Source organism: Lipotes vexillifer, unplaced genomic scaffold, assembly GCF_000442215.2.
Source record: "Lipotes vexillifer unplaced genomic scaffold, Lipotes_vexillifer_v1.1 scaffold584, whole genome shotgun sequence".
In the NCBI taxonomy this organism is placed as follows: Eukaryota; Metazoa; Chordata; class Mammalia; order Artiodactyla; family Lipotidae; genus Lipotes; species Lipotes vexillifer.
In genome coordinates, this window is record NW_006783036.1 from 101,332 (window position 1) to 122,542 (window position 21,211).

At 59.2% G+C, this 21,211-nt stretch overlaps 2 protein-coding genes and 1 non-coding gene across 3 annotated transcripts in view; 1 reads left to right on the forward strand and 2 right to left on the reverse strand.

Annotated features, from left to right (window-relative positions):
- Nucleotides 1-19,267, forward strand: part of AHNAK2 (AHNAK nucleoprotein 2) — a 34,632-nt gene extending 15,365 nt beyond the window's left edge. Inside the window, exons 6-13 of the mRNA XM_007455653.1 lie at nucleotides 4,673-4,731; nucleotides 4,845-4,943; nucleotides 5,703-5,786; nucleotides 6,652-6,799; nucleotides 7,301-7,485; nucleotides 7,640-16,688; nucleotides 17,576-17,666; nucleotides 19,225-19,267. Of these exons, the coding sequence (XP_007455715.1) occupies nucleotides 4,673-4,731; nucleotides 4,845-4,943; nucleotides 5,703-5,786; nucleotides 6,652-6,799; nucleotides 7,301-7,485; nucleotides 7,640-16,688; nucleotides 17,576-17,666; nucleotides 19,225-19,267 (9,758 nt within the window). The remainder of the gene's footprint in view (nucleotides 1-4,672; nucleotides 4,732-4,844; nucleotides 4,944-5,702; nucleotides 5,787-6,651; nucleotides 6,800-7,300; nucleotides 7,486-7,639; nucleotides 16,689-17,575; nucleotides 17,667-19,224) is intronic.
- Nucleotides 3,901-3,972, reverse strand: TRNAE-UUC (transfer RNA glutamic acid (anticodon UUC)). The gene has a single exon. It is a non-coding gene; the product is annotated as a tRNA-Glu (tRNA).
- A 1,322-nt stretch (nucleotides 19,268-20,589) lies between the features above and the next one.
- PLD4 (phospholipase D family member 4) overlaps nucleotides 20,590-21,211 on the reverse strand; it is a 5,284-nt gene continuing 4,662 nt past the window's right edge. Inside the window, exon 10 of the mRNA XM_007455577.1 lies at nucleotides 20,590-20,792. Within this exon, the coding sequence (XP_007455639.1) occupies nucleotides 20,590-20,792 (203 nt within the window). The remainder of the gene's footprint in view (nucleotides 20,793-21,211) is intronic.

Here is a 21,211-nt window from a genome sequence, read left to right on the forward strand (position 1 = left end):
CCTCCCCCTCCTCCACAACCCCCTCTCCGCCACCCCCGCCACTCCCCGCGGTCCCTCTGGGCTTCTGGGTGGGCAGAGTAGCCCTCTGACATCCATGGGGAAATCAAGGCTCAGAGAAGGGACAGGCTTGCTCAGGGTCACACAGCAAATTGGCCAGAGTGTAGCAGCCAAACCTGCACTCCCGCCAGGACTGGGCTTCCCCCGTGTGTTCCATGGGGACGCGGACGTGCCTGGTGCCCATGCCGGCTTCCCGGCCTGTGGGACAGGGATTCCCTCCTGGCTCTGAGCCCTGCTGGCTGCGGTGGGTTGGGAGTGGGCACCCGTGTCCCCTCCTCAGCAGCAATGCAGTCACAGCCACAGAGGGTGCGGCTGAGCCCAGGGCCAGACCTAGTGTGAGATCCTGGGCTGCTTCTCCTGGAATACTGAGTACAATTCCGGGGGCGCTGGGCCCGGGGGTGCTTGTGGACCGGTTTTAAGGAAGGGCTTTTGTCGTTGAATCATCACAGGACTATTTATGTAGCCTGTTTCTCCTTGTGCGGTGCTCGCAGTGTCGTTTCTCTAGGAACATGGCCAGTTCCTCTGCATTTTCGGATTTATTGGCATAAAGTTTATAATTTCCTCATTTCAACTTTATGTAGAATTTAAACATTTTTGGGGAAAGGTACAAATCGTATGCGTGTAGCTGGATGCATTTTCCCAAAGTGGACACAGTGGTGTAACCAGTACCCCTTATCCTCACCAGAGGCCTCTCCCCCGCTGGTCTGCCCCCTCCCAAAGGGCTTCCAACACCAGTGCACCTGTGAACTGTGTGCAGCGGGTTCTGTTTGAGCTCTTTATGTCTAGCTCTATTGCAGCACTAAGTTTGTGAAATTCACCCACACTGTCTGTGGACGCAGTTCATCGGACAGAGACTCCCAAGTTTTTTTCATTCTACTGGTTTTTTTGGCGGTGCTGCACATCATGTGGGATCTTACTTCCCGACCAGGGGTTGAACCCGTGTCCCCTGCATTGGATTCTTAACCACTGTGCCACCAGGGAAGTCCCTAATTTAATAATTTTAACAATTAATCAGTTGTTTCCTTTTGGGCTAGCAGTTGTCTGTGTCCTGGTTAAGAATTGTTTCCCTATCCCCAGTGTCATTTCGGTTTATCTTCCGGAAACTGTATCGTTAAACTTTGGATCTGCAGTCCACATGAAATTAATAACTTCCTGGGGCTGACCTAGGGGTCGATATCAACATTATTCCCTGTGAATTTCCAGTGGACCCCACACTGCTGACTGAAAAGATCGTTACTTTCCCACAGCGCTATATCTGTATGAGTCTGGTTCCGGGACCTTTGTTTTGTGCCATTGGTTTTATTAATAATTTGCATTTCCCTGACGACTAAAAAAGTTGACCATCTTTTCCGTGCTGACTGGTACATCTTCTTTTGTGAAGTGTCTGTTTAAATCTTTTGCCCACTTCTAATTGAGGTTTTTTAAATTTTTTGTCTTTCTATTGATTTGCAGAAATTCTTCTGGATGCAAGTTCTTTGTCAGATATATTGAATTGCCTTTTCATTTTCTAAAGAATGTCTTTCAAGACTAGAAGTATTTAATTATGATGAAATATGATTGATCAGATTTTCTTTTATGATTCACACCTTTTGTATCCTGCCTAAGAAAACACTGCCTCCCCCAAGGTGGTGAAGAATTTCTCCTCTGTTTTCTTCCAGAAGTTATATAGTTTTAAGTTTTACATTTAGCTCTATGATTCATTTTGAGTTAATTTTTACATGTGCTATGTTGTAAGGGTCTAGGGTTTTTTTCCCCAAATAAATATCCACTTGTCCCAGCACCATTGTTGAAAAGACTACTATTTTTCTATTGAAATAATTTGGCTGCTTTGTTAAAAATTCATTGATCTTACAAAGTGTGGGACTATTCTGGAATTTCTATTCGTTTTCACTGATATTTGTGGTTATACTGTACCGTCTTGATTCCATTGAGAGTCAGAGAAAATACCTAGTTGATTTGAAATGGTCTTAATTATTTTAAATTTACTGAGACATTTAAATGAGCCAGCATATGATCTATCTTGGTGAATGTCCCATGTGCACTTAAGACGAATGCATACTCTGCTCTTGTCAGGAGGAGTGATCTCTGCTGTGGCCTCATTTGTTGATGGGTGGATCAGTGTTCTTACCTATTCTGTTTTGTAAGGTTATCGATTACTGAGAGGAATGTTACAATCTCTACTGTAATTGTGGATTTGTCTTTTTTGTCCTTTCATTTTTGCCAGATTTCACTTCAGTGTTTTTAGCCTCTGTTATTAGGTATATACAGACTTAGGTTTGTCATTATTTTTTTTATGAATTGTGCCCTTTATTATCATGAAATGATTAGTTTTTGCACTGTATGTATTTTTTATTTCCTTTTCTTTTAACTTCTTTTTATTTATAGTCCATTTCTCCTAGATAGCATGTAGTCAGGTCTTGCTTTTTAAATTTAATCTGATAATCTCTACCTTTTTGATTAGAATTTTAAGTCCTTTTATATTTAATGTATTGTCAAAATGGCTGGTTTAAATCTTACCGTCTTGCTAATTGCTTTTCTATTTTATTCCATCCATCCTTTGCTCCTCTTTCCCCGGTTCCTTGTCTTGTTTTAGAATTAATGAAATATATACACAGGTATATAATTACTTAATAACATATATTACATATATAAATATAAATTTTGTATTTATAAACTAATAGAGATGTATACGTTATATATAATTAATTATATATTAAATTTATATATAATGTAAATTTATATACATTATATATATATATAAAACAACGTGTATTTTTAGTATTGCATTTTATTTCCACTACTGACTTACTAGCTACACATCTTTTTCATCTTTTTTTTTTAATAAATTTATTTATTTAATTTATTTATTTTTGGCTGCATTGGGTCTTCATTGCTGCGCACAGGCTTTCTCTAGTTGCAGTGAGCGGGGGCTACTCTCTTCACTGCGGTGCGTGAGCTTCTCATTGCGGTGGCTTCTCTTGTTGTGGAGCATGGGCACTAGGCACGCGAGCTTCAGTAGTTGTGGCTCGTGGGTTCTAGAGCACAGGCTCAGTAGTTGTGGCACATGGGCTTAGTTGCTCTGTGGCATGTGGGATCTTCCTGGGCCAGGGCTTGAACCCGTGTCCCCTGCACTGGCAGGTGGATTCTTAACCACTGTGCCACCAGGGAAGTCCCTATTTTGCCTTTATTTTTGAAGGACAGTTTGCTAGATGTAGAATTCATGGTTAACAAAGTTTTTCTTTCAGCAATTTGAATATACTGTTCCACTTATTTCTAGCTTCCGTGGTGTTGACTAGTAATTGTATTGCTGTACTAGTAAATGTGATGGGCCACTTCTCTCTTGTTGCTTTCAAAATTTTCTCTTTGTCTTTGACTTTTGAGAGATAGATAGATTATAATGTCTCTCCATGAAAATCTCTTTGGACTGAATATGTTTGGGGGGTCTTTAAGCTTCACATTCTTTCCCTTGAACATTTTGATGTGATTGTCTAGGTCTGGATCCCTTTGTGTTTGTCCTACTGGGGTTTGTTGAGCTTCTGAGATCCATAGATTGTTTTTAGCCATTATTCTTTCAAACATTTTTTTCTGCCTCCCTCTCTCTCTCTCCCTCTCTCTCTCTCTCTCTCTCTCTCTCTCTCGTTTCCTTCTGAGACTTCAACTACACATATATTGGTGCTCTTAATGTCATCTCACAGATCTCTGAGGCTCTATCCATTTTCCTTCAATCCTTTCCCCCTTGTTCTTCAAACTGGTTAATTTCTATCAATCTACAAGTTTTTTGTTTTGTTTGGTCTTTTTTTTTTTTCTTTTTCTGGCCGCACTGTGTGTCTTGAGGGATCTTAGTTCCCCGACCAGGGATTGAACCTGCGCCCTGGCAGTGAAAGTGCCGAGTCCTAACCACTGGACCACCAGGGAATTCCCCTAATCTACAAGTTTTTTGCTTCCTTCCACTGGCATCTCAGCCCTGCTATTGAGCCCCTCTAGTAAACTTTCAACTTCAGAGTTTCCGTTTGGCTTTTTTTTTTCTTAATATAATTTCTGTTTTTTATGACATTCTTTCTTCATTGGGCCATTGTCATCATATTTTTCATTAATTCTTTAAACATGCTCTCCTTCACTTTTTTGAATAAATTTATGAATGTTGCTTTGGAGTCTGTGCCAAATTCAACAGCTGTGGACATTCAAAGATTGTTTACATTAACTGCTCTGTTCCTCAGTGTGGATCATACTTGCTTGTTTCTTTGTGTGCCATGTAGTTTTCTTTTGAATGCTGGACATTACAGTTTATATATTACAATAACTCTGGATTCTGACTCTCTCCTTCAGAGTGGTAGTTATTGTTTTATTTGTGTGTTTGTTTAGTAACTTTCTTTGACTAAATCTGTGAAGCCATCTACTTTGTCTGTCCTGGCTCACCGCCATCACACCTGATCTCACAACCTCCCCGGCTCAGGGGCTGTGTGTCCTCCCGCGACCCCTGCATGTGCTCCCAGACCCAGCATCCAGGGTTACACCACCTCTGTGGTATACAGCCTCTCCTGGGCCCCTACCCCCAGCTCCACCCTCTGCTCTGCCCACCTGCAAGCCTCCACTGACTCATCCTTTCCCTTTGCAGTGTCTGGCCGGCAGTTGAAGCCTGAAGAGGCAGCTGCAGAAACAGCGGAGGACCACTCTGTAAGTGAGGTCCAGGGAGGATGTGCCCCACTCGTAGCCCCCACCCCCCTCCTTTCCTGGACTTGAGCAGAGCCCGAGTGGCTGAGGGTGACCTGATTCTCTCCTTCTGCCAGGTGACGGAAGGGTCTGTGGTTGAGATCATTCGGCCCCGGCCACAGGGGTCCTCACCCGTCTATGAGTACGTGACTGAGGGCGCCAGCTTCGGACTCCCGGTAAGCCTGCTCCACAGACAGCCACAGGCTCAGGGAAGGCTCAGGTGTGCAGCCACAGGTGACCACGCCTCCTGCATCCCCCTGTGTGGGCAACTCACGCACGCACCTGTGCAGCCACACTGCCCTGCCACAGCGGTGTCTGCTCGGCTGTCTTCTCTGACTCCTTGGTCCTTCACTGGAGCCCTCCCATCAGCTGGCCAGGACACACTTGAGATGGCACACGTGTGTGTGCGTGGGGAACAGACCTTGTACTCCTGTGTGTGACGGGGCACAGGATATGTGCACACATGTGCCCTCTCTGACAAGGAGACACAGACAGGGTCCCGCGGCCACCTCTGGAGACACCTGGGGGAAGGCATGGACCAGGCGTACTAAAGGCCTTATTCTTTTTTCAGAATTGTTTACATACTTCTTTTGGCCGTGCCGTGCGGTGGCATGTGGGATCTTAGTTCCCTGACCAGGGATCGAACCCGTGTCCCCTGCAGTGGAAGCACGGAGTCCTAACCACTGGACCGCCAGGGAAGTCCCAAAGGCCTCCTTCTTGTACTGTTTCTTTTTTGCCCCCTCTACTTGCGGACACGGGGGCTGGGCCCTGTGGGAATCACAAAGGCCCAGAGTCACCTTCCCCCTGGAGGAACTCAGCTCCCCCTGCACACAGCACACTCCGGGGGATCTAGCCCCTGAGCTGGGGCCTCCCCGAGTCCCTCCCGTCCCCTGGGCTGGGGCAGGTTGGTGACCCGCTGTCTGTCGCTGCTGCAGGAAGACACGCCAAGGAGGCGGAGGTCCTTGTGGAAGCGGGATTCGGGGGACTCGCAGACGCTTTCCAGGATGAGCCATCTGGAGGTGGGTGTGCCAGGAGCTGATGTGGGGGGGCGGCCCGTCCACACGGGCTCCAGCGGGGGAAGCCAGGGCCAGAGCGAGAAGGCGAGGAGCTGGAAAGCTGGCAGCGTGCCCCTGTGCCCTGGGGAAGGGCGTGCCACCTCCCTCATCAGGCCCGGGGGTGGGTAGGGGCTCCAGAACACTGGTCCAGGCCTTGCCCCAGACCCCTGTACTCTCATGGTGAAGGGCCCAGACTGCTGACCAGATGGACCCGGGTTCACGGACCTCAGTGTTCTCAGCTGTACAGTGGGTACAGCTGCTGCCTGCTGCATCCAAGGCCACGGAAGGGGCTGGGTTCTGTAGGCTCCCAGCCAGGAGGGTGCACTGCCTGCTGTCATTGGCGGCCCCAGCAATTCTAACTCTCTCCCAGACCCAGAGGAACTGTCGTGTCCGAGGTCAGGCTGGCCCTGCCGCTTCCGGTATTTTCCTCAGCATTTATGGCCCTCCTTGGTCTGAGCACCAGCTATCTTGTATGTGACTGGTGCTTGGAGTGAGTGTGGTGGTGAGCCGGGAGCTGATAAAGGAACGCTTTAGCCACGTGCAAACAGAAGACTCCCCCCCTCTGCTTGCTGAGCCCCGCTGGGCCCAGATGGCTGGGGCCAGGCTGCTCCTGAGTCCTGGCAGGTGGGGTCGGGGACAAGGGAGGCTGCTCCCAACTGAGACGGCAGCAGCCAGCTTCCCCCAGAGCCTGGACCCCGTGCCCGGGCTCAGCTGCCCAATGACGGGAGGACTCTGGGGTCCCTGGCCTCAGGGGAGGCAGCCTCCCAGCAGCCACACCCACTGTGGGATAGGCGTATGCTCACTGAGGCCCGATGTGCTTCTGCTCTAGTCCACGCAGGAGGCGACGGAGGAGACACTGAAGACCAAGGTGGAGGCTGGAGCCAGTGGCTACATTGTCACGGGCGGCGGAGACCAGGGGATCTTTGTCAAGCAAGTGCTGAAGGAGTCCTCAGCTGCCAACTTCAGCCTGAGAGAAGGTGCCACAGCCCCACCCCATGTCCCCCGGTGCCATCAGGATGGGGGGCCCAGAGAGTGATCGGCCACAGTGGACTCAGCATGGCCCCACTCCATGTCCCCCCGGAGCCATCAGGACTCAGGATGCTCCCATCCCCACGTCCCCGTGGTCCCATCAGGATTGGGTGGGGCCTGAGGGGGACAGGCCACAGTGGACTCAAGATGGCCCCATCCCCATGTCCCCGTGGTGCCATCAGGATGGGAGAGCCGGAGAGTGATGGGCCACAGTGGACTCAGATGAGTCGCTAGAGACTGCTTAGTTGTGTCCAGGCTGGGGCCACTCGCTCTGACAGGTTTTCTGCTTGGAAATGGGGGCTCCTTCCCACCCAGGGCTCAAGAGAAGGAAGGGGCCGGGCAGCCCGAGCAGGGTCGCCTCCTCGGTCACGCACCCCTGTGGACCCCTCCCATGAGGCCCGATGAGGTCCGGGGCACTAAGGTGCGGGGACCGCTCTGTCTTCGTCTAGGAGATCAGCTGCTCAGCACAACCATATTCTTTGACGACATTACATACGAAGATGCTCTCAAAATCCTTCAGTACTCAGAGCCTTACAAGGTTCAGTTCACAATCAAGCGGCAACTTCCCGCCCGGGAGGACGAGGAGGGAGCTTCTGGCGGCGCTCAGCGTGGCTCGAGGGGCAGCAAGAAGCAGGTGAGCTTGCATGGCCAGCAAAGCTGGGCCCAGCCAGGCTCTGGGTGCCCAGGCTGAGGCTGGGAGGGGATCCCCACTGCCCCCTCCCGTCCCCGGAGCCCCTGCCTCCGACTCCCTGTACAGGGGCCCAAAAGGTTCTCTCTCCCTGTTTCAGGACCAGGATATCGCCGATGGGCGCGCGGAGACCCCCACGGAGACGCTGCAGGAGGATGGAGACCAGGAGAGGCTCATCTCCAAGCCCAGGGAGGGCAGAGGCAGGCAGCCCCACAGGGAGCGGCTCTCCTGGCCCAAATTCCAAGCTCTAAAGAGCAAGCGTGGGCCAGGGCCCCGGAGGTCGCACAGCTCCTCGGAGGCCTACGAGCGAGGGGATGTGCCTGACCTGTCCCCCACGAGCACAGACACGGAGGCCCAGCTCCCAGAAGCAGGACCAGGCAGGCAGCGGAAGAGAAGTTTCCCGAACCTGAGATTCCGGGTGGGCTCAGGGAAGGGGCTGTCGGGCAGGGGAGCCCACAGGGGGACAGTCCAGGCTGGGGTCTTGGTGGAGACAGGGCCCTGGGATTCCGGGCGAGAGGCCGCTAGGGTTGCCGCACACGGCGGGAGAGAGGACAGGACGGCAGGGGCGCCAGAGGACGCCGAGCCCCCCACGGAGCCCGGCCTCCCCATTGAGGGAGCCCTGGGGGAAGGGGCCGGCCCAGCACCCAGACTCCGAAGAAAGACAAAAGAGGCCAGGGACAAGGGGGAGACTGTGCCCCAGAGAAAAGCCGGGGTGGGCCCAGCCCCTAGACAGAGCAGGGAGGGGGCTGGGGAAGGCACGCAGGCGCTGGAGATTGGCATTGCCAGGCTGTCTCTGCAAGCCTCAGCAGACCGAGGCAGCCACCAAAACCAGCAACCAGAATTCCACGTCCGCATACCCACTTTAAAGACACCCAGGTTTGGACTTCACAAAGAAAAAGTGCTCGAGAAGGAAGGAGCTGCGACAGCTCTCCAGCAGGGACCACGGCAGAGAAGGGTCTCTGCTGAGGGCATGGAGGCCAAGGGGGAGGATGCAGCTGAAGCAGAAGAGCACAGGACCAGGCAACCCCCAGCCCATCTGCCAGCACAAGAGGGAGGAGAAACGGAGGAAGATGCAGCCCAGAAGAGAGAAGACGACAGCAAGGGTGGGGGCCAGCACGTGGACGAAAAGGGGCGGGAGATGAAAATGCCACGGTTCAAGCTGCCCTCCTTTGGGTGGTCGCCAGCGAAGGAGGCAAAAGGAGACAAAGTGACACAACTCCAGGAAACAGAGAAGGAAAAGGAAAGCAGCATCACAGTAGTAACATTAGAGGCAGACAAAAAAGGCAAAGATGGACAAGAGAGAGACAGCAAGTTCAAAATGCCCAAGTTCAAGATGCCGTCCTTCGCGGTGTCAGCACCCAGAAAGTCTGTCGAGGCCGCCGAGGAGGTGTCCGTGCCCAAGGCCCAGGCCGAAGTGACCCGGCCCTCGGTGCAGGCTGACGGCAAGACCAGTGACCTCAGCATCGAGCTGCCCTCCGCCGAGTTGGAGGTCAAGGCCACTGAAGTGGGCGTGAAGCTCCCAGAGGGCGACCGTCCCAAAGCGGAGCCCAAGGAAGCGGCAGCGGGAATCGGACTCAAGGGCCGCCTGCCCAGGGTGCAGATGCCCAGCATCAAGGCCCCCCGTGTGGACATCAGGGCCGCCCAGGTGGACATCAAGGGGCTCAAACTGGACCTGCAGGACGCCAAGGGCGAGGTGACGACGCCTGACGTGGAGGTGTCCCTGGCCAGCGTGGAGGTGGACACAGAGGACGCAGGCAGCAAGCTGGAGGGCGACGTGTCCCTGGGGGACAAGGAGGTGGCCGCCAGAGACAGCAAGTTCAAAATGCCCAAGTTCAAGATGCCGTCCTTCAGGGTTTCAGCGCCCAGCAAGTCTGTCGAGGCCACCGTGGAGGTAACCCCGCCCTCGGTGCAGGCTGACAACAAGACCAGTGACCTCAGCTTCGAGCTGCCTTCCACCGAGCTGGAGGTCAAGGCCACCGAAGTGGGCGTGAAGCTCCCAGAGAGCCACATTGCCAAAGCAGAGCCCCAGGAGGTGGCAGCGGGAATTGGAGTCAAGGGCCACCTGCCCAAGGTGCAGATGCCCAGCATCAAGATGCCCAAGGTGGACATCAAGGGGCCCAAACTGGACCTGCAGGACGCCAAGGGCGAGGTGACGACGCCTGACGTGGAGGTGTCCCTGGCCAGCGTGGAGGTGGACACAGAGGACGCAGGCAGCAAGCTGGAGGGCGACGTGTCCCTGGGGGACAAGGAGGTGGCCGCCAGAGACAGCAAGTTCAAAATGCCCAAGTTCAAGATGCCGTCCTTCAGGGTTTCAGCGCCCAGCAAGTCTGTCGAGGCCACCGTGGAGGTAACCCCGCCCTCGGTGCAGGCTGACAACAAGACCAGTGACCTCAGCTTCGAGCTGCCTTCCACCGAGCTGGAGGTCAAGGCCACCGAAGTGGGCGTGAGGCTCCCAGAGGGCCACATTGCCAAAGCAGAGCCCAAGGAAGTGGCAGCGGGAATTGGAGTCAAGGGCCACCTGCCCAAGGTGCTGATGCCCAGCATCAAGGTGGACATCAAGGGCCCCAAACTGGACCTGAAGGACGCCAAAGGCGAGGTGACGGCCCCCGACATGGAGGTGTCGCTGCGCAGCGTGGAGGTGGACACCCAGGCCGCGGGCATCATTCTGGCGGGCGACGTGTCCCTTGGGGACAAGGAGGTGGCCGCCAGAGACAGCAAGTTCAAAATGCCCAAGTTCAAGATGCCATCCGTTGGGTTGTCAGCGCCCAGCAAGTCCGTCCAGGCCGCCGTGGAGGTGTCCGTGCCCAAGGCCCAGGCCGAAGTGACCCTGCCCTCGGTGCAGGCCGACGTCAAGACCAGTGACCTTAGCATCGAGCTGCCCTCCGCCGAGCTGGATGTCAAGGCTGTCGAGGTGGGTGTGAAGCTCCCGGAGGGCCACCTTCCCGAAGCGGAGCCCAAGGAAGCGGCAGCGGGAATCGGACTCAAGGGCCACCTGCCCAAGGTGCCTGGACCCAGCATCAAGGTGCCCGAGGTGGACATCAAGGCCCCCCAGGTGGACATCAAGGGGCCCAAACTGGAACTGCAGGACGCTAAGGGCGAGGTGACGATCCCCGATGTGGAGGTGTCTCTGCCCAGCATGGAGGTGGACACCCAGGCTGCGGGCACCAAGCTGGAGAGTGATGTGTCACTTGGGGACAAGGAGGTGGCTGCTAGAGACAGCAAGTTCAAAATGCCCAAGTTCAAGATGCCGTCCTTCGGGGTGTCGGCACCCAGAAAGTCTGTCGAGGCCGCCGAGGAGGTGTCCGTGCCCAAGGCCCAGGCCGAAGTGACCCGGCCCTCGGTGCAGGCTGACGGCAAGACCAGTGACCTCAGCATCGAGCTGCCCTCCGCCGAGTTGGAGGTCAAGGCCACTGAAGTGGGCGTGAAGCTCCCAGAGGGCGACCGTCCCAAAGCGGAGCCCAAGGAAGCGGCAGCGGGAATCGGACTCAAGGGCCGCCTGCCCAGGGTGCAGATGCCCAGCATCAAGGCCCCCCGTGTGGACATCAGGGCCGCCCAGGTGGACATCAAGGGGCTCAAACTGGACCTGCAGGGCGCCAAGGGCGAGGTGACGACGCCTGACGTGGAGGTGTCCCTGGCCAGCGTGGAGGTGGACACAGAGGACGCAGGCAGCAAGCTGGAGGACGACGTGTCCCTGGGGGACAAGGAGGTGGCCGCCAGAGACAGCAAGTTCAAAATGCCCAAGTTCAAGATGCCGTCCTTCAGGGTTTCAGCGCCCAGCAAGTCTGTCGAGGCCACCGTGGAGGTAACCCCGCCCTCGGTGCAGGCTGACAACAAGACCAGTGACCTCAGCTTCGAGCTGCCTTCCACCGAGCTGGAGGTCAAGGCCACCGAAGTGGGCGTGAAGCTCCCAGAGAGCCACATTGCCAAAGCAGAGCCCCAGGAGGTGGCAGCGGGAATTGGAGTCAAGGGCCACCTGCCCAAGGTGCAGATGCCCAGCATCAAGATGCCCAAGGTGGACATCAAGGGGCCCAAACTGGACCTGCAGGACGCCAAGGGCGAGGTGACGACGCCTGACGTGGAGGTGTCCCTGGCCAGCGTGGAGGTGGACACAGAGGACGCAGGCAGCAAGCTGGAGGGCGACGTGTCCCTGGGGGACAAGGAGGTGGCCGCCAGAGACAGCAAGTTCAAAATGCCCAAGTTCAAGATGCCATCCGTTGGGTTGTCAGCGCCCAGCAAGTCCGTCCAGGCCGCCGTGGAGGTGTCCGTGCCCAAGGCCCAGGCCGAAGTGACCCTGCCCTCGGTGCAGGCCGACGTCAAGACCAGTGACCTTAGCATCGAGCTGCCCTCCGCCGAGCTGGATGTCAAGGCTGTCGAGGTGGGTGTGAAGCTCCCGGAGGGCCACCTTCCCGAAGCGGAGCCCAAGGAAGCGGCAGCGGGAATCGGACTCAAGGGCCACCTGCCCAAGGTGCCTGGACCCAGCATCAAGGTGCCCGAGGTGGACATCAAGGCCCCCCAGGTGGACATCAAGGGGCCCAAACTGGACCTGAAGGACGCCAAGGTCAAGGTGACGGCCTCCGACGTGGAGATGTCGCTGCCCAGCGTGGAGGTGGACACCCAGGCCGCGGCCATCATTCTGGCGGGGGATGTGTCCCTTGGGGACAAGGAGGTGGCCGCCAGAGACAGCAAGTTCAAAATGCCCAAGTTCAAGATGCCATCCGTTGGGGTGTCAGCGCCCAGCAAGTCTGTCAAGGCCACCGTGGAGGTGTCCTTGCCCAAGGCCCAGGCCAAGGTGACCCAGCCCTCGGTGCAGGCCGATGGCAAGACCAGTGAACTCAGCATCGAGCTGCCCTCCGCCGAGCTGGAGGTCAAGGCCACCGAAGTGGGCGTGAGGCTCCCAGAGGGCCACATTGCCAAAGCAGAGCCCAAGGAAGTGGCAGTGGGAACTGGAGTCAAGGGCCACCTGCCCAAGGTGCTGATGCCCAGCATCAAGGTGCCCAAGGTGGACATCAAGGGCCCCAAACTGGACCTGAAGGACGCCAAAGGCGAGGTGACGGCCCCCGACATGGAGGTGTCGCTGCGCAGCGTGGAGGTGGACACCCAGGCCGCGGGCATCATTCTGGCGGGCGACGTGTCCCTTGGGGACAAGGAGGTGGCCGCCAGAGACAGCAAGTTCAAAATGCCCAAGTTCAAGATGCCATCCGTTGGGTTGTCAGCGCCCAGCAAGTCCGTCCAGGCCGCCGTGGAGGTGTCCGTGCCCAAGGCCCAGGCCGAAGTGACCCTGCCCTCGGTGCAGGCCGACGTCAAGACCAGTGACCTTAGCATCGAGCTGCCCTCCGCCGAGCTGGATGTCAAGGCTGTCGAGGTGGGTGTGAAGCTCCCGGAGGGCCACCTTCCCGAAGCGGAGCCCAAGGAAGCGGCAGCGGGAATCGGACTCAAGGGCCACCTGCCCAAGGTGCCTGGACCCAGCATCAAGGTGCCCGAGGTGGACATCAAGGCCCCCCAGGTGGACATCAAGGGGCCCAAACTGGAACTGCAGGACGCTAAGGGCGAGGTGACGATCCCCGATGTGGAGGTGTCTCTGCCCAGCATGGAGGTGGACACCCAGGCTGCGGGCACCAAGCTGGAGAGTGATGTGTCACTTGGGGACAAGGAGGTGGCTGCTAGAGACAGCAAGTTCAAAATGCCCAAGTTCAAGATGCCGTCCTTCGGGGTGTCGGCACCCAGAAAGTCTGTCGAGGCCGCCGAGGAGGTGTCCGTGCCCAAGGCCCAGGCCGAAGTGACCCGGCCCTCGGTGCAGGCTGACGGCAAGACCAGTGACCTCAGCATCGAGCTGCCCTCCGCCGAGTTGGAGGTCAAGGCCACTGAAGTGGGCGTGAAGCTCCCAGAGGGCGACCGTCCCAAAGCGGAGCCCAAGGAAGCGGCAGCGGGAATCGGACTCAAGGGCCGCCTGCCCAGGGTGCAGATGCCCAGCATCAAGGCCCCCCGTGTGGACATCAGGGCCGCCCAGGTGGACATCAAGGGGCTCAAACTGGACCTGCAGGACGCCAAGGGCGAGGTGACGACGCCTGACGTGGAGGTGTCCCTGGCCAGCGTGGAGGTGGACACAGAGGACGCAGGCAGCAAGCTGGAGGGCGACGTGTCCCTGGGGGACAAGGAGGTGGCCGCCAGAGACAGCAAGTTCAAAATGCCCAAGTTCAAGATGCCGTCCTTCAGGGTTTCAGCGCCCAGCAAGTCTGTCGAGGCCACCGTGGAGGTAACCCCGCCCTCGGTGCAGGCTGACAACAAGACCAGTGACCTCAGCTTCGAGCTGCCTTCCACCGAGCTGGAGGTCAAGGCCACCGAAGTGGGCGTGAAGCTCCCAGAGAGCCACATTGCCAAAGCAGAGCCCCAGGAGGTGGCAGCGGGAATTGGAGTCAAGGGCCACCTGCCCAAGGTGCAGATGCCCAGCATCAAGATGCCCAAGGTGGACATCAAGGGGCCCAAACTGGACCTGCAGGACGCCAAGGGCGAGGTGACGACGCCTGACGTGGAGGTGTCCCTGGCCAGCGTGGAGGTGGACACAGAGGACGCAGGCAGCAAGCTGGAGGGCGACGTGTCCCTGGGGGACAAGGAGGTGGCCGCCAGAGACAGCAAGTTCAAAATGCCCAAGTTCAAGATGCCGTCCTTCAGGGTTTCAGCGCCCAGCAAGTCTGTCGAGGCCACCGTGGAGGTAACCCCGCCCTCGGTGCAGGCTGACAACAAGACCAGTGACCTCAGCTTCGAGCTGCCTTCCACCGAGCTGGAGGTCAAGGCCACCGAAGTGGGCGTGAAGCTCCCAGAGAGCCACATTGCCAAAGCAGAGCCCCAGGAGGTGGCAGCGGGAATTGGAGTCAAGGGCCACCTGCCCAAGGTGCAGATGCCCAGCATCAAGATGCCCAAGGTGGACATCAAGGGGCCCAAACTGGACCTGAAGGACGCCAAGCGTGTGGTACTCACAAAATACCAGGTGACTCTCCCTGGAGCTGCCGTCTCCCCAGAGCTCCCTCTGGAAGCGGCCCCTTGTTCCCAGAACGATGCCTATCTTCCCAGCTCAGAAAGTTCTGCCAGTCTTCCAGCCCAGGAGAGAGTTGCAGCATCCCAGACTGACAGTCCCGCAGGCCCTTTGGACCCCATGTTTCTTGCATCATATGGTCGGGTGAGTTTTCCTAAGTTTCATCCACCAAAGTTCGGGTTTTCTGTCCCAGAAGCAGCCGATGCAGAGGTGGAGGCCGGTGCCGGGGATTGTGCCCCCTTTCTATCCACTACTGGCCCTGCCCGGGGCCTGGACTCCGCAGCTATGCCGCGCAGTGCGTGGCCGTCGGCAGTGGCTGCAGGTGAGACCCCAGCTAAAGATTCTGAACGTGGAGGGAAAGATAGTCCCTTAAAAATGCCGTGGATCAAGCTTCCGTCATTCAGGTGGTCCCCAAAGAAGGGGGCGGTGCCCCCAGAGGACCCTGAACGCAGCCTGGACGACGCAGAGCTCAGCGTGGCTGTGGACACGGGTCACAAGGGTGCGCCCCCTGCGCGTCCTGCGTCTGCAGTGGAGGTGGCTGTGGCCGCGCTTCCGGAGAAGGCCGGAGAGGCGAGCGGCATGAAGGCACCTGGCTGCGCTGTGCTGGAACACGCACCTGTCACAGAGCCACACCTGTCTCCTGCAGGGGCACCTGCTGCAGTCCTTTCCCCTTCCGAGGCCAGGGTCCATCCAGGCGCAGGCTCCCTCCCTCTTCAGATGCCCAGCGGCAGGCTTCCAGGAACCCAGGCCCCTCCTGCTGGGCCTGCAGGACTGGTCCTTGCTGTGGGGCAGGGGCGGGCAGAGGAATGGTCCTCCCAGCCTGAAGGCCCCATTAAACTGAAGGCGTCCAGGACCGACGGGCCGTCCCAGGTTTCTGTCGTTAACATGGGTCAGCCCTGGGAAGGCTCCGTGGTAACTGTCAGACTGCCCAGGTTGAGCATGCCAAGGTTCGCCTTTCCTGACCCCAGCTCCGAGGCCGACGTCTTTATCCCCGCCGTGACAGAAGTGCGGTGCCCAGGGAGCAGCCTTGCCCACGCCCTGCACGAGGAGAGCCCGGGAGTCTGGGGTGCCAGCATCCTGAAGGCAGGTGCTGGGACCCCCGGGGAGCAGCCCGTGGCCCTTGACGTCTCCCCGGAAGCTTCCCCCATTTCCAAGGTCAGAGTGCACATTCAGCGTGCGCAGGGAGAAAGCCCCGAGGTCGCCGTCCACAGCAGGGCAACGGCAGAGTTGGCTGACCTCTCGGGACCCGAGGCTATTTCCACCCGGGTCGTGCGGCAACTGGAGATCCCCGCGTCTGAGATCCAAACGGCTTCTTATGGATTCTCGTTGCTAAAGGTGAAGATGCCGGAGCCCCGCACGCGGGTGAGTGTCCGAGACTCCCGGCTGAGGGAGGGCCTGCAGGAAGCTTCCAAACAAGCCGCCCTGGGAGCAGAGCCTGCCTCTGGAGGTCTGCAGCCGGACACCGGAGAACCGTTTGAAGTGATCTCGCCCAGTGTCAATGTGCCTGGACGGCCAATGTTCACGCCCAAAGTGCACTCTGGCCACCGGGGTGCCGACAGCTGCTCCGACAAGGACGAGGCTGCGGAAGTTCTCGCATTTCCCCCTAAAGAAGACAGTGGGGAGGCGGCTGCCCCTCTGGCAGAGGAAGACACGGCTCCGAGAGAGAAGCCAGAAGGTAAAAGATCTGGTCTGTTCAGGTTTTGGCTTCTGAACATTGGGTTTTCTTCCTCTGCCGAAGAGCCACGCGCTGATTCCAAAGGTGAAGCCCGCGCGGCGGCTGCCCAGACACAGCCTGGGGCGCGGCCCGAGGCCGAGCTCCCTAAGAAGCCCCAGAAGACGGGCTGGTCTCGGTTTCCCTCATTAGGGCTCGCCTCCTCCCCCACCAAGAAAGGCGAAAGCTCTGAAGACGAGGCAGCTCTGGCAGAGCAAAACCCCCAAGAACAAGCGGTCGTGTTCTTTGATGCCCCAGAAAGCTTCTCCCCAGAGGGTGAGGGGGACGGGGGGCCGGCGGAGACTGCGGGCGCCAGAGCGATGGCCACGTCCACGGCAAGGACGGGGCTGGTCCTGCTGGAGCAGGACCCAGAGGGCGGGATGCACCTGCGCCCGGGCCCACCACCAAGTGAGGACAGACGGACAGACGAAAGGAGGCCCTGCGAAGCTCCCACCGTGAGGACGCGTGTGTCCACCTTGATTCACAGCACCGAGAGCAAAGCAGAGATGCCTGAGAGCGGCGGAGCCCCACCCTCACACAGCCCTCCCGAAATGGGACCCCAAACGTGCCGGCCCCCCAGGGCCTCGGCAGCAGAGGCAGCACCCGGACTCCCCACGAGGCCCCGGCCCCACGCAGGGTCCTGCGCTCCTGGGGGTCTTTGTTAGACACATGTTACTCGAGATCCCTGCCCACGAGGCCCTCGAGAACACAACTGCTGCTTGGAGAAGGGGCTGTGACGGCCGTGGGTGCAGAAGTCGTTTGGGGTTCAACTCCTGTCCTGCTGCCGCCTCCTGGTGAAGGTAGTTTCACTCCTTCCGGCAGAGTGCGGCATATTCCAGGAGACCCCACTCCCCGCTCGCTGGCAACCAGCTCACTCCGCCGTTGGATGTCTCGCCGCCAGCGCGGCAAGCTTTGGGATGCTTTGTGTGACGATGCACGCGCCCTGGGCTGGGGGCGGGCGAGCCAGCAGAGGTCGTTCAGACGCCGTGAGTTCCCACGAGACGGTCTGTGGGCGTCCGCTTGCCCGCGGCACCCCCACCCCGCCCCCGGCGTGCCCAGCCCCCTTAGTGTACCCGCTGCGGCCAGGCTGCAGACGGGACCTGCCTGGCTGCTCCCTGGACCCTGGACGGGCAATAAATCCACTGCTGCTTCCCCAGTGCTGACTCTGCGAGGCCTTTGTTCTGGCTGGAATGCATCCCTGCGCTCCCCCACGCGCTCCTGTCCTAAATGCTCCTAGGTTGCTCGAGAAAGCAGAGTCAAGGGCGGCTCACTCACTCATCCGTTTGCCTGTCCAGACCCTCCTCTGAGCCAGCGGCTGCGAGAGACCAAGAGGAAGGAGGCGAGGGCCCAGGAGTCCACAGTGTGGCTGGGGCGGCAGCGCAAGGCGTGGGTGGTGGGCACAGCAGGGACAGCACACAGGGGCCCTTGGCCTCGGGGGCCGGGGATGGGGAGCTGGGTCCTCGGCCACGATGGGGGCCCATCTCAGAGGCCTCCTTTGCCATGGTGGCCCTCCGCCCCAAGCAGCCCACGGGAAGCAGATTCAGAACAAGGTTGGAGGAGTTTCCTATGAACTTCCAGGGGTCAGATCTCCCGGCTGCCTTCAGACGCCGCTCAGGGGCCCGTGGGCACGAGGCGCTAGGAGTGGGAGCTGGAGCCTGTCCCACCTCCCTTCTGCTTGGGGAGGAGCGGCTGCTCCTGGGGCTGGGGCTACAGGAAGAGGGCTGGGCGGGGGCTGCTCCTGGGGCGGGGGCTACAGGAAGAGGGCGGGGCGGGGGGGGGCGTGTTGGGGGCATGCTGGGCCCAGAGGGCATCCTGCCGCCCCCGAGGCTACTCCCCCCAACACCCCCCCCACCTCATGCTGCCCCGAGAGAGCCTGGGAGGCTGGGTCCTTCCGCCTGGCCACCATGGGAAGTCCGAACTCCCGTGGCCGGCTGGGAAGGTCCCCCAAGATAGGGGATGTGGAACCCTCAGGAAGGTGGGGCGGGGGGAGGGAAAGCTCAGTGGGGACTGGGTCCCGCAGTCAAGGAGGCTGCAGTAGCCTCTCCCAGCCCCAGCCTTGCCCTGCCCATCAGACAGACTTGGGGAGCACAGCCCCCGGGAACACTGCGGTGGGGGTCTGCCTGGCTCCATGGGTTTCATTCCTCTCTGAACCCAGTGTCAGGCGTGAGACATCGCAGCCTTGGTGCTGGAGGCCGAGCAGGCGGCTGTCAGCCCGTGGGGAGCCGCTGACAGCACAGGCCCTTCCACCTTCCGTGTGGCCTCTGTTCTGTGTGACGTGTGTGAGCCACCTGCACTGTGTGACAACATCACCACAAGTGAGTGGCTTGAAACAACACACATTTATGATCCCCCAGTCTCTGTGGGTCAGGAGTCCAAGCGCAGCTTAGCCGGGACCTAAGGCGCCGCCATCAAGGCACTGGCCAGGCTGCTGTCTCATCTCCAGACTCAACTGGGGAAGGAACCACTTCCCACACTCACAAGGCTGCTGGGTGCAGGCCGGGTGGCTGAGGGCCCTGTTTCTTGCTGGCTGGAGGCTGGAGGCCGCTCCTGGGGCACTGCCCTGCGGGCCTCTCCATAGGACAGCTCACGGGAGTCTCCTTCATCAAGCCAGCAAGGGTCGGCCCCCGGCAAGATGCTGTTACCACCTCGTGTCACATAACCACCTCTGTGCATTCTACCTGTCGCAGGCGAGACAGCTAGTGCCCTCCCTCGAAGGAGGGGTCACGCAAGGGCCTGGGTTCCAGGGTCCCAGGAGGCAGGGTCTGTCCCCCACACCCCAGAAGGGGTCCCCGGGCCTCTCATGCCTCATCAAGCTGGGCCTCCTGTGACGGGGGTCTGCTTTGGAGGCCTTTGAGGCTGCCACTGAGGTGTGGCCACCAGACCCACAGTGTGTGAAGTGGGCCTTGCACTGGCTGTGGCCTTTCACCCTGTTGCCCCGCCATAGCCTGGCGCACAGAGCCCTCCTGGACCACGGCTCATCAGCCTAAGGAGCAGAGGGCCTGGGGTCTGCTGCTCCTGGGGCGCTGCCCTGCAGCACGGTTGCGGTGGGAGTGGGGTGCCGCCAGGGGCAGCTCATACACAGACCAGCACCCAGAGGCCCTGGGCGCCTCTCAGGCCGCGTGGAGCCGTGGCACTCTCTCCAGATCCCCGCGGGTCTGGGCAGGGAGACAGGCTGGGTTTGGGGATCTTCCCCGCAGAGGAGGACACTCACGTCAAAGGCGTCCAACAGTAACCCAGCCAGGTCTCCCTGGGGCCGAGATGACGCAGGAGCTGGGGAGCAGTGGCCCGGGGTGGGGCCTGACGCAGGAGCTGGGTCGCTCAGCTCCCTCAGCGGCCAGGATCTCCTGGACATTGAGCCAGCCCCCAACTCTAGCCTCGGGTGCCCTGGGGGTCTCTGCGAGGGCAGGTGGGCTCTGAAGCCGTGGTCAGAAACCAGAAGGTGGCGAGGCCAGGGCCGAGACAGGCTTCTGACCCAGCATTCCTAGCAGAAGGGCCAGAACCGAGTTGTCAGACCAGGATTCAGCTCCTGCCTCTGCAGGGCAGGTGCTGGGCGAGGCCCAAGGGAGGCTGAGCTCCAATGAGGCTGCATCCAAACCCCATCCTGGCTGGTGTCACCCTCCCCCCAGCTCAAACCCAGGTCCTCTCCACCCTACAAGTCGACCGCCCGGTTCCTAGCCCCTTATACACCGGGACTGGCTGCCACGAGCAGCTTGGCCTCTGCAGGCCTGGTCCCACCGCCGCAGGCGCCAGCCCCGCCCCCATCAGGCCTGGTCCCACCACCCCAGGCGCCAGCCCCGCCCCCATCAGGCCTGGGCCCACGCACCCCAGGCGCCAGCCCCGCCCCCTGCTCTGTCCCTGGGTTCCTGTGGGCGGGAGGCTGGACGCTGGCGAGAGTCAGGGGCTAGCGTGGCGGAAGCCCAGCCCCGCCTCAATGTGGCCTCGTGGACACAGGCGCCTCCCAGGTGGGTAGAGGCTGAACTCCAGCCTGGGGCTGAGAAGGTGGGACGCAGCCTGACCCAGGACTCACAGGAGAAACAGGGAGGCACACAGTATTGTAAAGGCTCCGTGTGTGGGCAGGAATTGCGGCTCTGTGGGAGCCAGGGAGGGCATCCTGGAGGGCTCCGTGGAGGAGGTGGGGTTTAAGAGGGGCTAGATTTGGAGAGCAAACAGTTTGCGCCTGCCCTGCATTGGGCAGTCCTGCCCCTGACCAGGGCTTGTGCGGATGGAGCTGCTCGGGGTCCAGAGTGGGGGTCAGGCAGGGAGGCCTGGTCGGGAGCAGTGGGGCTCCGCAGCCAGGAAGGGCTGGACGTCAGCCCTGCCAAACACAGTCCTGGGCCTGGGCCTGTCCGTCCAGGCCTACAGCATAGCGGGAGCTCCAGTCTCGCTCAAACAGTTGCCGCAGCTGCCCCTGCACAGTGGCCGCCCCTGGCTGGGCGCTGGAGGCCCTCTGGCTGACCACCAGGCCCACACCCGAGGTGCTGCTGAAGTAATCTTCGGACCAGTTGGAAGTGCCTGTGGGCGGAGACGCTGGGTTACTGGGCCGCACGGGGGGGTCCTCTTCTGCCTGGTCCAGCCCGATGGCCCCAAGCGGCCACTCTGCCGTGGTCCGACTCCAGCCCTGCAGCCTCTCTGGCGCTGAGTGCAGCCTGCTCTTAACGTGAGGGACTGCACCCCAGCAACCCACGGACTCAGTGCTTGGGGGGCTCGGTGCCAGGGGTCCCCACCTGCCTCCATGGGGGAGGGCCTGAGCCCTTCAGCAGGTCCCCGCCCGGGGTCCACGCTGGACGGAAGAACAGCGACCCCTTCAACACCCGGCCTGGCCACCGCCCGGGGCGACACGATCGCTTCTGTGGGCCTGTGTGCCCTCTGCTGGTGTCCACTGGCTCGACAGCCCACAAGGACTCGGGGTCCTGAGCCGCTGCCCACAGCCC